The 14,672-nt window shown below is 42.2% G+C and overlaps 1 protein-coding gene across 4 annotated transcripts in view; it reads left to right on the top strand.

The window, feature by feature from the left end:
- Nucleotides 1-14,561, top strand: part of rbck1 (RanBP-type and C3HC4-type zinc finger containing 1) — a 57,264-nt gene extending 42,703 nt beyond the window's left edge. For 3 of the 4 annotated variants that reach the window (XM_087994743.1, XM_087994744.1, XM_087994745.1), the window contains 3 exons: nt 2,066-2,164; nt 2,550-2,693; nt 6,405-7,357. In XM_087994743.1, the coding sequence (XP_087850869.1) occupies nt 2,066-2,164; nt 2,550-2,693; nt 6,405-6,485 (324 nt within the window). In that variant the 3' untranslated portion in view covers nt 6,486-7,357. Of the gene's footprint in view, nt 1-2,065; nt 2,165-2,549; nt 2,694-6,404; nt 7,358-11,985 lie in introns of those variants that run through there. The other variant, XR_015759519.1, reaches the window with a different exon arrangement.
- Nucleotides 14,562-14,672: the final 111 nt, after the last annotated feature.

The raw sequence follows: 14,672 nt of genomic DNA on the forward strand, positions 1-14,672 counted from the left end.
CAAAGTTTTCAAGATATTAACAGAAAAAGACAGGGTAGATAAACTATTTCCATTGGTTGGGACTTCTTGAATCAGTGATATTGTCTGAGAATTAGGGCCAGACCATCTACACTCAAGCAATGGTAGAGGTTTGGAACCTTTTTCCACAAACAGCAGTGGATGCTGGATCAGTTGTTAAATTTATTTATCTCTGATTTAAAATTTTATTAAGCAAAGGTATTAAAGGATATAGTTAAAGAAAGGTATATATCACAGATAAGCCATGATTTTATTGAATGGTGGATGAGGCACAAGAGGCTGAATGGCCTACTCCTGTTCCTATGCTCCTACAATCTCCATCTCTGAGATGAAGCTCTGGGTTTGAGACCCACTCCCTAACTTAATGGTCAAGGAAAGTGTGTTGACCATTTCAACCTGTTGAAAATCACGTACCCGTGGTAAAAGCCAATGAAATTCCTGGTCAGTGGTGTGATGAAAAGAACGTTGGAACCTCTGGCATCACTATCAAAAGTTGCAGACAACAATATGTGTGCACAAGTGTACATTCCACAGCAACTCACACTCCCTGAGTGAACTGTAACTGTTAGAGAGAGAGAATAGCCGAGGTTCCCATTTGAAACAATTATTAGATTAGATTACTTAAAGTGTGGAAACAGGCCGTTCGGCCCAACAAGTCCACACTGACCCCCCAAAGCGCAACCCACCCAGACCCATTGCCCTACATATATACCCTTGCCCCTAACACTACGGGCAATTTAGCATGGCCAATTCACCTAATCTGCACATTTTTGGACTGTGGGAGGAAACCGGAGCACCTGGAGGAAACCCACGCAGACACGGGGAGAATGTGCAAACTCCACACAGTCACTCACCTGAGGCGGATATTGAACCCGGGTCTCTGGCGCTGTGAGGCAGCAGTGCTAACCACTGTGCCACCATGCTGCCCAAAAAATGGCAACATGGAAATTTGCTGGCAACAGCGACGAGAATGGGATATGAACCCACAGAGTGGTTCTCGCTATCTCACTATCACCTGAGGACAGGACTGGTCTTAACTATAATCCTCCGTAATGATAGACAATGGCCATTTGAATGAGGTGCCAGAGTGTAATCAGTGAAAAGAGAAGAAAAATATCTCTGCAACTAGTCTTCAGGAGAAGAGGGATGATATGGGCGGCACGGTGACGCAGTGGTTAGCACTGCTGCCTCACAGTGCCAGAGACTTGGGTTCAATTCCCGCCTCAGGCAACTAACTGTGTGGAGTTTGCACGTTGTCCCCATGTCTGCGTGGGTTTCCTCCGGGTGCTCCGGTTTCCTCCCACAGTCCAAAGCTGTGCAGGTCAGGTGAATTGGCCATGCTAAATTGCCTATAGTGTTAGGTAAGGGGTGAATGTAGGGGTATGGGTGGGTTGCGCTTCGGCGGGTCGGTGTGGACTTGTTGGGCCGAAGGGCCTGTTTCCACACTGTAAGTAATCTAATCTAAAGGAAAAGGTCGAATGGAAAAGAAAGAATGGTGGGAGTTATGGTCGGTGAGTCAGAATGTCAGAGACATATTCGGGAGTAAGTCCCTTGAGCGCATCAGCCAAGATGGCAAGTCAACAAAGTACAGAGGAGATGCTGCACTCTCAGAGGTGTTTTCTTTCATCGAATCACAAAATTATTACAGCACACATGGAGGTTATATAGTGAATTGCAGAACCGGAGTATTGATAGGCAGAGGGATCTGGGTGTGCAAGTCCTCAGATCACTGAAGGTGGCAGCGCAGGGAAATAAGGTAGTTTTTTTTGGTGTTGATTGAGGATTAGAATGCTAGGGTTAACTCTCTTGCTGTTCTTTAAGACTATGCCATGGACGATTTCACATTCACCCAACCAACCGAGGGCTTATTTTATTGTCTCACCTGAAAGACAGCAGTTCGGACAGTGCTACCCCCCCGTCGTACTGTGCTGGAGAATTAACTTGGATTATTTGCTTAACTCCTGACATGTGATATGAACCCAGAACCTCCCAGTGACCCAGGCCGACTGAAAAATGATGTGATAATCCCTTCTGCTCCTTAACACAGGCAATACACGAAGGAATGAATTGCAAACAGTACCAGGATGACCTGAAAATTCAAGCTGAAAATAACAAAGCTGCAAAACAGACTGCTGACATGCTCACGGTGAGGAACTTTGTATTTATTTTGGATTAAGCGTTGTCTTAAAGTGATGGGTTGGAATCCTCATATTCATGGAAGGAGGTGGGTGCTCTGTGTGGGGGGAAGAGAGAAATTATCAGCTACTCAAGAGACAACGAGAGGTGACTTTTGAAGTCTCAGCATGGTTTGTTCATTTACCCAAGAACTGACTCATCACCCTCAGACTCGTTATTTGTTGGCAATTTCTGGCACCCTACAAATGTTTGCAGCTCTGCCTTTCACTTCGAAAATGGTCACTAAAAAATTTCCACGGGCATCCGTGACAAACTCTGGTGCCTGGTTTTAAATCTTGCCCTTGGTGTTTGAGATCTTATGTTCTCTCCTAATTATGTGATTTGTATCTGTACAGGCATTGCTGCAGAAAGGGGATGCCATGAACTGTCCTAAATGCAAGATTGTGGTACAGAAGAAAAGTGGCTGTGATTGGATACGCTGCACCATGTGTAAAACAGAAATTTGCTGGGTGACAAAGGGACCTCGCTGGGGACCTGCGGTACAATGTCCAATTCTTTTTACGTTGAATTACATTGAGGCTATAAGAGGAAAACACACTATTTGTTCCAATTTGTCTATGCCAGTGACTATAGTCAATAGCAGTTGGTTAGCCCAATCGGATGTATGGTTGGTTGGTGAAGCCAACAGTGTGAGTTCAATTCCCACACCAGCTGAAGTTACCTCACCCCTCACCTGAGGTATGGTGACCCTCAGGTTAAACCACCACCAGTCATCTCTGACTAATGACGGAGTGGACTATGGTGACTTTAACTTTTATGATCAATACTAGGGTGCTAAATTCTGTCAAGGATCTAAGGTTCTGTGAGTAGTTTTTGGGGTGGGTGTGTGCGTGTGTGTGTGGAGGGTGTGTCTGTGAACTGCTTTGTCCTATTCTCTATCTCCCATAAATAAAATTCTCACACCAGTAGTCGCTCCTGTGCATTGAGATGGTTGAATAGTCTCAGGTACAAGGCCACGCAGAGTCTCACTGCTGGACACCACTTTGCAATGCAGTTGTGGAAGTGTGGAAGTTTCCCTCTGTCTCACTGGCATCTCTGGATTTATTTCCTTACTTTTTGCATGGAGTGCTTCTACATTCATTGAGTGTTTAATTATTAATAAAATAGAGGGAATGACCATGCCAGAAAAATCAAGTCCCCCTTTGTGTGGACCACAGTAATACCCCCTCCTTTCAAGTCTTTTCCATTCCCTGTCTTAACATCCTGAAAGGATATTTCCTCTTCCTTCAATTGTCTGTGTGTGTGTGTGTGTCTGTGTGTGTGTGAGTTGATGGGGGGGGGGGCATAGCTTAAAAATAAGGGGGTCCCCATTTAAGATGTGGATGGGGAATGATTTTTCTCTGAGGGTTTTGTGTCTTAGGAGTTCTTTTCATCAAATCACATAAAGGCATAGAAAATCAGTGCAGTAGTAGGCCATCTGGCCCTATGAGCATGCATCCCTATTCAATATGATCATGGCTGCAATTGCGATATCCCACTCCCACATTCCCTCTGTAACCCTATATGCCTTTAGCCACGTCTAGCACCCTCTTGAATCTATCTAATGAACTGGCCCCAACAGCTTTCTGTGGTAGAGAATTCCACAGGTTCACAACTCTCTGGATGAAGAAATTCTTCCGCATCTCAGTCCTGAATGGTTTACCTTGTATCCTTAGTGTGTGGGTGCAGAACCTTTAAATATTTTTAAGACCGAGCTAGATGGATTCTTCATTATCAAGGGAATGAAAGGCTATTGCATTTATGCAGAAATAGTTAGATCAGCCCTGATCTTATTGAAAGGCATAGCAGGATCAAAAGGGCCAAGTGGCCCATTCTTATTCTTTGTATGTTTGGAAGTTGACTCTATGACTCTTTGACTGCCTGCTTTGAAAAGCAAGATTTTCTTGTTCATTTAACCTGGTGGTTGAGATGGGAAGAGGGGAATGCCATCAATGTGGTGTGCCACTGTGGTCTTGTGGAAGATGGGGGTTGTGTGAGAGGGGTCAGAGAAAATGAGACTTGGCTCACTTGGGCTTGCAGCAAGACTATTCCAATCGCAGCATAGTTCCTGCCACCCGATCACAGATCTGGTAACAACTGCGGTCAGCGATCAAACCCAGACACTTTCCCCGAGTGACAAAAGCAAATAACTGGTGGAAATCAAAAATAAGAACAAACCACCACCACCAGCAGCATTCCCACCCCACCACCCCCTCAATAAGACCTCAGCAGGTCAGGCAGCATCTGTGGAGAGAAAAGATCAGGCTGGGACATGAGGGTGGTATCTTCCCAGCCCTGAACCACAGAGGCTAAGGTAAGAAATTTGGGAAAATTGGGTGAGATTTCAAGCAAGGCTGCTCTCCACATTGAGACTGTAAGAGTCACATTTTCCAACAAGTTCTGGACGTTGAGATGAGATTCTCACTTGTGAGCAGCTGGTGGCCTAACACAAATTATTGTTTATAGTCACTGCATTATTGTTTAATATCGCCTCACCCATTCTTCCAGCCGCATTGGATGAAAGGGGCCACATAGGAATGCGGTACATAGTTGCTGACATGGATTTGGACCAATTATGTGACAAAACACAATAAGTCTTGGAGAGAAACCCTCCCTGAAACGTGATGAAAATATCACTATGCTGATGGTGCTGGCACATTCCTGAACTCCTGAAGAAACAGCATAAAATACTACTTTATCTACTGAGTTTCCCAGATTTTTGTTCTACATTCATGCTTCTATGTTTCAAAGTCACTCAAAAAGATAAATCTACCAAGGGCATCATTGGAGAGTGGCATCTGGGAGCTGTGAGGGTGGAATCAGGCATGGCAGGGTCTAGTGTCAGCCCTAGGGCAGTATTAATCAGGATCCAGTGTGAGTCTCTCCTGTGACTGTCTTCATTCAGAGTTAGCTTAAGGGGTTGTCAGCATTTCAAGTTTGTTACCTTTCCTCACACGTCCTAGTGAAAAGTTCTCAGATCTTGAACATCAACTCTGTGCGGAATCACCAAGTCTGGCAGTGGAAGAGATTAATGGAGAGAAAGCCAGGTCCTCTTCGGATCTGAAAGCTTGCCAGATCTCCTGGTAATTGGTGGTAAGTGGCTTTCTTCTAGAATTAGGATTCCCCTCGCCTGTGCAAGGATGACCTGCCAAAAGCAACTGGCCAAACAGAAGTTGCCATCTTTAGCACTTGGCAGAGAGGTACAACAAACACTGGCACTGAGGATGGGTAAGTGACCAAGCAGGGGCAAGTGTAGGGTGCCACCCATGCTGGTTCAGTGGCTGAGTACACTGTTTCTCACTCATCTCGAGCTGAAACAATCATATCCCAGACAGGCTGAGGCCCTTTCATTGCCAATTGAGGTTGTTAAGAGTCAATGTTAAGTGTCAATGAAGTACGTTCAGCATTGCCACCCAGAATTTAATTTAATTCTGCCCGAGTTGGGAATGAGTGGGATTCTGGCACACCATGACCCTCCCATTTCTGATTTCTGAAGATTCAGCCCTCTGTTTCTCTCTTCTCAGATACCACCAGACACCAGTATTTCCAGCATCCACATTGCTTTGCTTTTGTACAGATAATAAATGTTTAAATATTTAGCAAAATTTTACACAGAAAAAAAAACTCTTTTACTGGGGTTTGTTACTCAAATGGGATGTGGTGAATATGGACTTGGAAGCAAAAAGCTTGAGAAACCTCATTCTAAAAAAAACTCTTTCCAACCTACTTCAGTTGAAGTGAATACCAAAGGAAAAGTAAAGGAACCAATTACAGAAGTACACACACACGTGGGTGTTGTTGGCAAGGTAACCATTTGTAGCTCTTCCTCACTGACCTTCAACTGAGTGGTTTGCTGGGCCATTTCAAAGGACAGTAAAGAGTCAGCTGTATTGCTGAGAGTCTGGAGTCAGCCATAGGCTGAACCAGGTAAGGATGGTAGATTTCCTTCCCTAAAGGGTATTAGTGAATCAGATGAGTTTTTCTGACCACAGATTTGAATTCATGGTGACTATTACCATTATTTGCTTTATAGTCCAACTTTATCAATCAAATCTGCAGTGGAATTTGAAATTATGTTCCCTCAGCATTACTCTGGGGTTGATGAATCATTAGTCCAGTGACATTGCCACCACGCACTGTCTTCCCTGAAGAGGATGATTATTTGTTTTGTTGATGTACACATTTTACTGACTTTCTGGTTTACTTTTCAGGGCACAGGTGACATCACTGGAGGATGCCGTTGCCGTGTTAATGGTAAACCATGCCATCCCAACTGCCAGAATTGCCACTGAACAGATGTGCATCTAGTTAATATTGGGCACAGTGAAGCCCATGGCAGTGAAAGTTTGACATTTCCTTCTGATGTGCACATTACTGTTGTCTGGGGAAGATAAACCAATAGTGACATCCTCTTAAGAAGCTGGAATTCAAATATATTTCTGCTTCAAAAAAGTGCTGAATTCCAATACTTCGGGTAAAGTCATTTTGTTGCTTACAGACGCATGTTGCCCCGAAATCGTGGTGGTGGAGCGTATATGTGAGCATTCTTGTATGTAAGCGGGTTTCTGCCACACGTCTGGTGAAATTCAGAGGGAATTCCTGGCACTGTTAATGGCACCCCTCTCTGGAAGGTGCTTCAGTCATGCTTACGTACATAGTTACACTGTAGACAGAAACCATTCAGCCATTGTGTCTGTACCATCTCCTTACAAGAGCCCAGTAATAGCATCTCTTTTGCTTTTTCCTCTGCAACTGTTTTTGATTCATTTAATTATGCAGTTCCCTGCAAACTACACTTCAATGTTCCGTCACCATACTGTCAGGTCATATATTCCACACCCTCACCACTCACTGTGAAAACAAGATTTCTGCAGGTCACCTTGAAGCAGTGTTCTTGGGCTCATGACCCTCTGGCAATGGGAAGTTTCTCTCCAGTGATCCATCCAGATTTTGAACAGTGCTATCTTCTCAAATCTCCCCTTCTCAAGGAAAACAGTCCTTCTTTCAACTTTGTTCCCATGCTTTCCAATGACTTCACATCCTTCCCACTGCTGGTCTCCTTGTTTCTACACTACCTTTAGAAATATATCCTTTAATTTCCTTTTCTCACTCTTCCAACCAAAATGTATATCTCACTTGTTTGCATTAAATCAGTCTACCAGCCTGTCTCTCCACTTTTAATAAATTGAAAGAATGGGAAAACCCCAAGACTTTCTACAGGTATATAAGGGATAAAAAAAAAATGACTAGAGTAAGATTAGGACCAATCAACGACAGTAGTAGGAAGTTGTGTGTGGAGTAAGAGGAGATAGAAGTGCTAAATGAATATCATTTGTCAGTATTCACATTGGAAAGAATACTGAGAAACAGACTATTAAACTAGATGGGATAAAGGTTCACAAGAAGGGGGTCTTAGAAATTCTGGAAAGTGAAAATAGATAAATCTCCAATGCCTGATAGGATTTATCCGAGGATTTTCTGGGAAGCCAGGGAGGAGATTACCGAGCCTTTGGCTTTGATCTTTATGTTGTCATTGTCTACAGGAATAGTACCAGAAGACTGGAGAATAGCAAATGTTGTTCCCTTGTTCAAGAAGGAAAGCAGAGACAACCCTAGTAATTATAGACCAGTTCAGTTGTGGGTGAAATATTAGAAAAAAGATAGGATTTATAATCATCTTGATAGGAATAAGTTGATTAGGGATAGTCAACATGGTTTTGTGAAGGATAGGTTGTGCCTCACAAACCTTGTTGAGTTCTTTGAGAAGGTTACTAAACAGGTGGATGAGGGTAAAACTGTTGGTGTGGTGTATATGGATTTCAGTAAGGCGTTTGATAAGGTTCCCCATGGGAACCTTCTGTGCTGCACAAAATACGGAGGCATGGGATTGAGGGCAATTTAATGGTTTGGATCAGGAATTGGCTAGCTGAAAGAAGAAGGTGGTGGTTGATGGGAAATATTCATCCTTGAGTTCAGTTACGAGTGGTGTACCACAAGGATCTGTTTTGGGTCCACTGCTGTTTGTCATTTTTATAAATGACCTGGATGAGGGCATATAAGGATAGGTTAGTAGATTTGTGGATAATAGTAAAGTCAGTACAGTTATAGATAGTCCCAAAGTACGTTGGGCTGAGGTGCGGCAAATGGAGTTTAATGTAGAAAAGTGTGAGGTGATTCACTTTGGAAGGAGTAACAGGAATGCAAATGGTAAGATTCTTGGTGGTGTAGATAAGCAGAGTGATCGCGTCGTCCATGTACATAGATCTCTCAAAGTTGCCACGCAGGTTGAATAGGATTGTTAAGAAGGTATATGGTGTGTTAGCTTTTATTAGTAGAGGGATCAAGTTTCGGAGCCACGAGGTCAGGCTGCAGCTGTACAAAACTCTGGTGCAGCCACACTTGCAGTATTGATTGCAGTTCGGTCACCGCGTTATCAGAAGGATGTGCAAGCTTAGGAAAGGGTCTACAAGAGATTTACTAGGATGTTGCCTGATATGGAGGGAAGATCTTACAAGGAAAGGTTGAGGGACTGGAAGTTGTCTTCATTAGGAGGTTGAGAGGTGACTCTTTTAAGATAATCAGATTGGGTGGACAGTGAGAGCCTTTCTCCAAGGATGGTGATGGCTTGCACGAGGGGGCATAGTTTCAAATGAGCAGTGATAGATATAGGACAGATGTCAGAGGTAGTTTCTTTACTCAGTAGGAGGGGTGTGGAACGCACTGCCTGCAACAGTTGTACACTCGCCAACTTTATGGGAATTTAACTTGTCACTGGGATAGGCATATGACGAGAATGGAATAGTGTTGGTTACATAGCCTTCAGATTGGTTTCACAGGGCAGTGTAACATCAAGGGCCAAAGGTCATGTACTGCACTGTAACATTTTATGTTCTAAGGAAGGCTTACCAGACCCCCAAAATATTAACTTTGATTTCTCTTCACATTTGCTGCTAGACCTGCTCAGCTTTTCTCTTGAGGTCTATTGCCATACTCCACATAGTCCACAGTTTTGTGTCAAATAAAAATTGAGGCTTTTCACTTGCACAAGAACATCTAGATTATTAATGAATCAAAAAAAACAGTGGCCCTAATACCAACCCAAGAATCCACTTATTTTATTCAACTTTAATAAGTTTGTTATGTAGCATTTTATTAAATACCTCATGGAAATATACAAGTGCACCCAGCTTTCTCTCCACTAAGCTATGCAACATAGGATAGTGTGGTGGCTCAGTGGTTAGCACTGCTGCCTCAGCACCAGGAACCTGTGTTTGATTCCAGCCTCAGGTGACTAACTGTGTGGAGTTTGCGCATTCTCCCACAGTCCAAAGCTGTGCAGGTTAGGTGGCTTGGCTATGCTAAATTAACCAGTATCCAAGAATGTTCAGGGTAGGTAGATGAGGCATGAGAGATGCAGGGTGGGAGGGATACCCTTCAAAGGGTTGGTGTGGACTCGATGGGCCAAATGACCTGCTTCCATATTGTAGGGATCCAGTGATGAATCTCAAAAGGGAGAGTTGGATGCTGATATTTAGACAACAGCTGAGCATGATATTTGCATTGAAAAAAAAACACATCCACCTTTACTGTGGACAAAAGCACTGATTGCCCTCCCATTCCACTGCACATCTGACTGAAGAGCCAGGGAACCCTCTGAAACATTGTACAGGTGGCGTTTCTGTTGACTTTGAGGTGGTGCTGGTGGAATTAAAATAGGCAAATGGTTGAGTCTTGGAGAGTCTCCATCTCACAGCACAACATATTCGTAAGATAGGTACAAGACAGCTAGAACACATTACTTGTAATGTAATGAATGAGCTCCTGGCAGTGACCTATGTGCAAAGATCCTATACTATACAGAATAGTGACATCAATGAAGACTTGTGATCAAATACTACAGAGATTTAAACAAATGGACACATTACATATATATATAGATTTGAAATAAAATACTAAAATTTTCTTGAAATGAGTTAAACCTGCTATTGTACCTTCAATTTGCCACGGGCATAAGATAGAAACAGTGTAGATGGGTGGTTTATTTGTAGGATTACTAGTAAATGCATTGCTTTAAAGCAGTACTGAACAAAGAATCTTCTTTGCAGCTGTTCCAATGGATTGTTCAGCATTGTCAGATATTGTCAACATTGTCCCAAGACTGCAGAAGACAGCAAAAGTTCAAAAGCAGGATGAGCAAGCTAAAAGCATACATTTCTGGTTGCCCTGCTGTAGGAATAATATCGATGAATTGGAAAGGCTGCAGAAAAGATTTGCCAGGCTATTAGAGTCATAGAGATGTACCAACACGGAAATAGACCCTTCGGTCCAACCCATCCACGCCAACCAGATATCCCAACCCAATCTAGTCCCACCTTCCAGCACCCAGCCCATATCCCTCCAAACCCTTCCTATTCATATACCCATCCAAATGCCTCTTAAAATGTTGCAATTTTACCAGCCTCCACCACATCCTCTGGTAGCTCATTCCATACACGTACAACCCTCTGTGTGGAAAAAGTTGCCCCTTAGGTCTCTCATATCTTTCCCCTCTCACCCTAAACCTACGCCCTCTGGTTCTGGACTCCCTGACCGCAGGGAAAAGACTTTGTCTACTTATCCTATCCATGCCCCTCATGATTTTGTAAAGCTCTATAAGGTCACCCCTCAGCCTCTGACACTCCAGGGCAAACAGCCCCAGCCTGTTCAGCCTCTCCCTACATGTAGCTCAGATCCTCCAACCCTGGCAACATCCTTGTAAGTCTTTTCTGAACGCTTTCAAGTTTCACAACATCTTTCCGATAGGAAGACCAGAATTGCACGCAATATTCCAACAGTAGCCTAACCAATGTCCTGTACAGCCACAACATGACCTTCCAATTCCTGTACTCAATACTCTGACCAATAAAGGAAAGCATACCAAACACCTTCACCCTATCAACCTGCGACTCCACTTTCAAAGGAGCTATGAACCTGCACTCCAAGGTCTCTGTTCAGCAACACTCCCTAGGACCTTACCATTAAGTGCATAAGTCCTGCTAAGATTTGCTTTCCCAAAATGCAGCACCTCACATTTATATGAATTAAACTCCATCTGCCACTTCTCAGCTCATTGGCCCATCTGGTCCAGGATAGTTTGAGTTATAAAGAGGGGCTGAGATCCTTTTTTCATTGGAGCATCCTTAGGAGGTTTTATAAATTGTGAGGGGCATAGATAAGGTAAATGGTAAAGGTGTTTTTTTTTATCCCCCTCGGGTAGGGGAGTTCAAAATTAGAGAGCATATTTTTAAGGTGAGAGGACAAGCATATAAAAAGGGACCGGAGGAGCACCTTTTCACATGGGCAGTTCATATGTGGAATGAACTGCCAGAGGACATGGTAGATGAATGTGTAGTTAGATTTTTAAAAAAATTGCACAGGTACATAAATAGGAAAGATTTAAACAGCTATGGGCCAAACAGGCAAATGGCACTAGCTTAGTTTGGGATACTTGGTCAGCGTGGACAAGTTAGACCAAAGTGTCTGTTTCCATGCAGTATTATTTAAAAAAACCCTCCGCACAACTATTTTTTCCCCTGGCTCGCCCAAATGAAAAGTCCTTTTTCTTTTAAAAAGAAAGCAAAACATATTATCACAATTGACCTTTCACAATGCTCCAACCCCTTAACCTGCACTCGAATAAAAGGGCTGTAGGGAGCTAGTGCTCAAATGTTGAATCAAATTGGACTTCAGAACTTAAATTCCAAAAAAAGTAATATTAGAACTTAAATATTAACTCTTCATCTCTTTCCACAGATGCAGCCTGACTTGCTGAGTTTTTCCAGGACTTTTATTTTATTTCACCATCCTACACTTGGCTATAAAACCATCAAATGTTCTGTTTAATGAGAGGTAGCTCAGAATTGTGTGGAGCTTTGCCCAAGGAAGGATCTCTCTAAGAAGCCCACAAGAAGGTTCACCAGATTATCAGGATGAGGGGTTGCCTGGAGATGAATGAATCAAGTAAATCCTAGAATTTAGAAGAATGAAGACAATTTCATTAAAATATGGTGAAACTGTTAAAAAGGTCTTGATAGGATGCTACCCTGGTTCTCACGACAAAGCAAAAAAACAATCTCCTTCAAGTAGCCTGAAAAAACGCTGTTAAAACATCAAAGATTTGTCTGAAATTATATAAAAGAGAAAAGATGGTCTGAGCAGCTACGCTGAGCACAGCATCACTCCCAGTTGTTAGCGCCTGAGATTTCATACAAACTGGGTGAATCATGTTCTCCTTCCATTTGGAAATTCATCCTAATAACTAAATGACCTAGCAGCAAATGATCCAGCTCAAAAGCAACAATGTATTCTCAAAAATTGCAACTATATATTTCTCAGTAAAGTCTGGGATCAAATCAAAAGGTTCCCAGGTTCTCTTAATTTCACTGGAGATGGAACTAGACAAGGGATTTGATATTCAAATAACAATTCATCAGTGACACTGATCGAGGAATTAACGGAAGCTTAATAACACACGTCAACACAGAAGGATGCATCCGTGGGGTCTATGACCACCTCTTATTTGGCTCAAGATCTTTAACAAGCGCTTAAACAATAGGTGCATATCAACCTTTTGAACTGCAGCTATAGAGGCTCCTGTAACGCAGTGGTAGTGTCCCTGCTCCTTGGCCAGAAGGCCTACGTTAAAATCCAACCTGCTCCAGTGTTATCATATCTGAACACATTGGTTAAAAATGATGGCTCTGCTACCACTCAGGTGAGCTCACTAGCATTCTAATCCCCTTTGAGTCACTCCATCATGTACCTTAGTGTGAATTCAAAACATTTGTGAACTTGTAGCATAAACACAATTTTTCAACATAACTCAAATCCAAATCCCTTTTTCTGAAATGGTTAAAAATTCAAACATGCAACAGCAAGCAATTAACCAGATGCCAAACTTGAAGCAGTGCATTCTAAAGAGCATTGTACTACACAATGTTAAATAAAAATATTTATTAAAAATAAACATACATTACCACAATTAAAAAAAACGCCAGGAGTAAAAATATCTTGCAATTATCTGCACAACTCAATGGCTCTATAAAGCACCCTCAAGTTGCCACCAAATCCTCTCCTAAATACTGTCCTTTCTGGCTTACTTCAGAGAATGTTACTATAGCACTTAAATTCTGACTCAAGAGAATCTGGGAGAGGTTCCTGTTGTACAGTGGCAGTGTCCACACCTCTGGGCCAAGTGAACTGGGTTCAAGGCCCACCTGGTCCAGAGGCATGTCCTAATATTTCTGAAGTTTAATTAGAAAATGAGAGATTCTGGATTGAGTGCCACAGCAAGATTTTAACTAACAATTAGGATTAATACTAGAGTGAGTACTGCATTGTTGACAATGAGATAATGAACCATGAAATCTGTTGGACTATTCCATTGAAATCATACAAATATTGATTCCCCCGACTGCTGTTCTTTTGTCACTGCTGCTTACAATAGCCACAAAAATTATCCCATAGAGAATGTCACTGGTGCAGAATGTCCGTTCCAAGGCCCAAGAAAGTACTAGACTTCAAAAGTAAAGTGCAAAATGATATTTTGATTTGATAAGTGATAATATAAACAATTTCATGACAAGTGGACTATTCTTACGACCAAACGCACATTTTAGAAGTGTGCAGTTATGAATTCAGTTAATTCTTTTGAGCATTACCTTATAGTTAAGAATGTGAACATATGCAGGATTAATTTGTTTCATAATATTTTCAGCGTTTTAGGAAGACAAAATTAAAAACTTGATGGATGACAATTCCTTTTTTCTGAATAGACTTGCTTCTCTGCCCTCAGAGAGGTAGTTTCCTCGCTGGGACACAATTACCCCAGCACCTTCTTAAAGTCGTGCCTGTCATTTGACTGGTATCTATGTACAATCTTTTGACAATAAATATTTACAAAGCATTTAGGTGTAGGAGCATCACAATCAAAGTGCACAAAATCTTCAAGTGCTGCCATATATATTCCACCAAAGGTTATCAGATGGCAAGGAAGAGAGTGGTTTCGATTGGACTGGCAGGGATCTGTTCAACATTTGCTGGAGCCGAAATTGCCTGATTTCAATGTAAATAGCCATGAGTGGAAGCAGTTTAATACTGGCATCTGACCTAGGATAAACGACGTCAAAATTTAAGAGATAACTGGAGATTTAGAAGGTGACAGGAAGTTTTCACAAAATAATTATGGGAAATAGGCTCCAGCAACCCAGAATTCCTCTTCTCGGTTAATGAACTCTGGAATGTCCAGCATCTGAGAGAAAAAGCAACTCATAACACAATCACTTGCTTCTAATGAGAATGTCAATTGTCATATCTCTGAGGCTCCCATCAAAAAGTGCAAGATGTGGAGCAACAAGAGTGTAAAGAAAATGTGAAAAAGAATTAAAACCAGTAACAAAGTACAGACATCAGTTCTACAAGTTAGTTAATTATTGGGTGCT

Source organism: Chiloscyllium plagiosum, unplaced genomic scaffold (genome assembly GCF_037043375.1).
Source record: "Chiloscyllium plagiosum isolate Xiang-an unplaced genomic scaffold, Cpla_swu_hap1 HiC_scaffold_15, whole genome shotgun sequence".
Classification (NCBI taxonomy): domain Eukaryota; kingdom Metazoa; phylum Chordata; class Chondrichthyes; order Orectolobiformes; family Hemiscylliidae; genus Chiloscyllium; species Chiloscyllium plagiosum.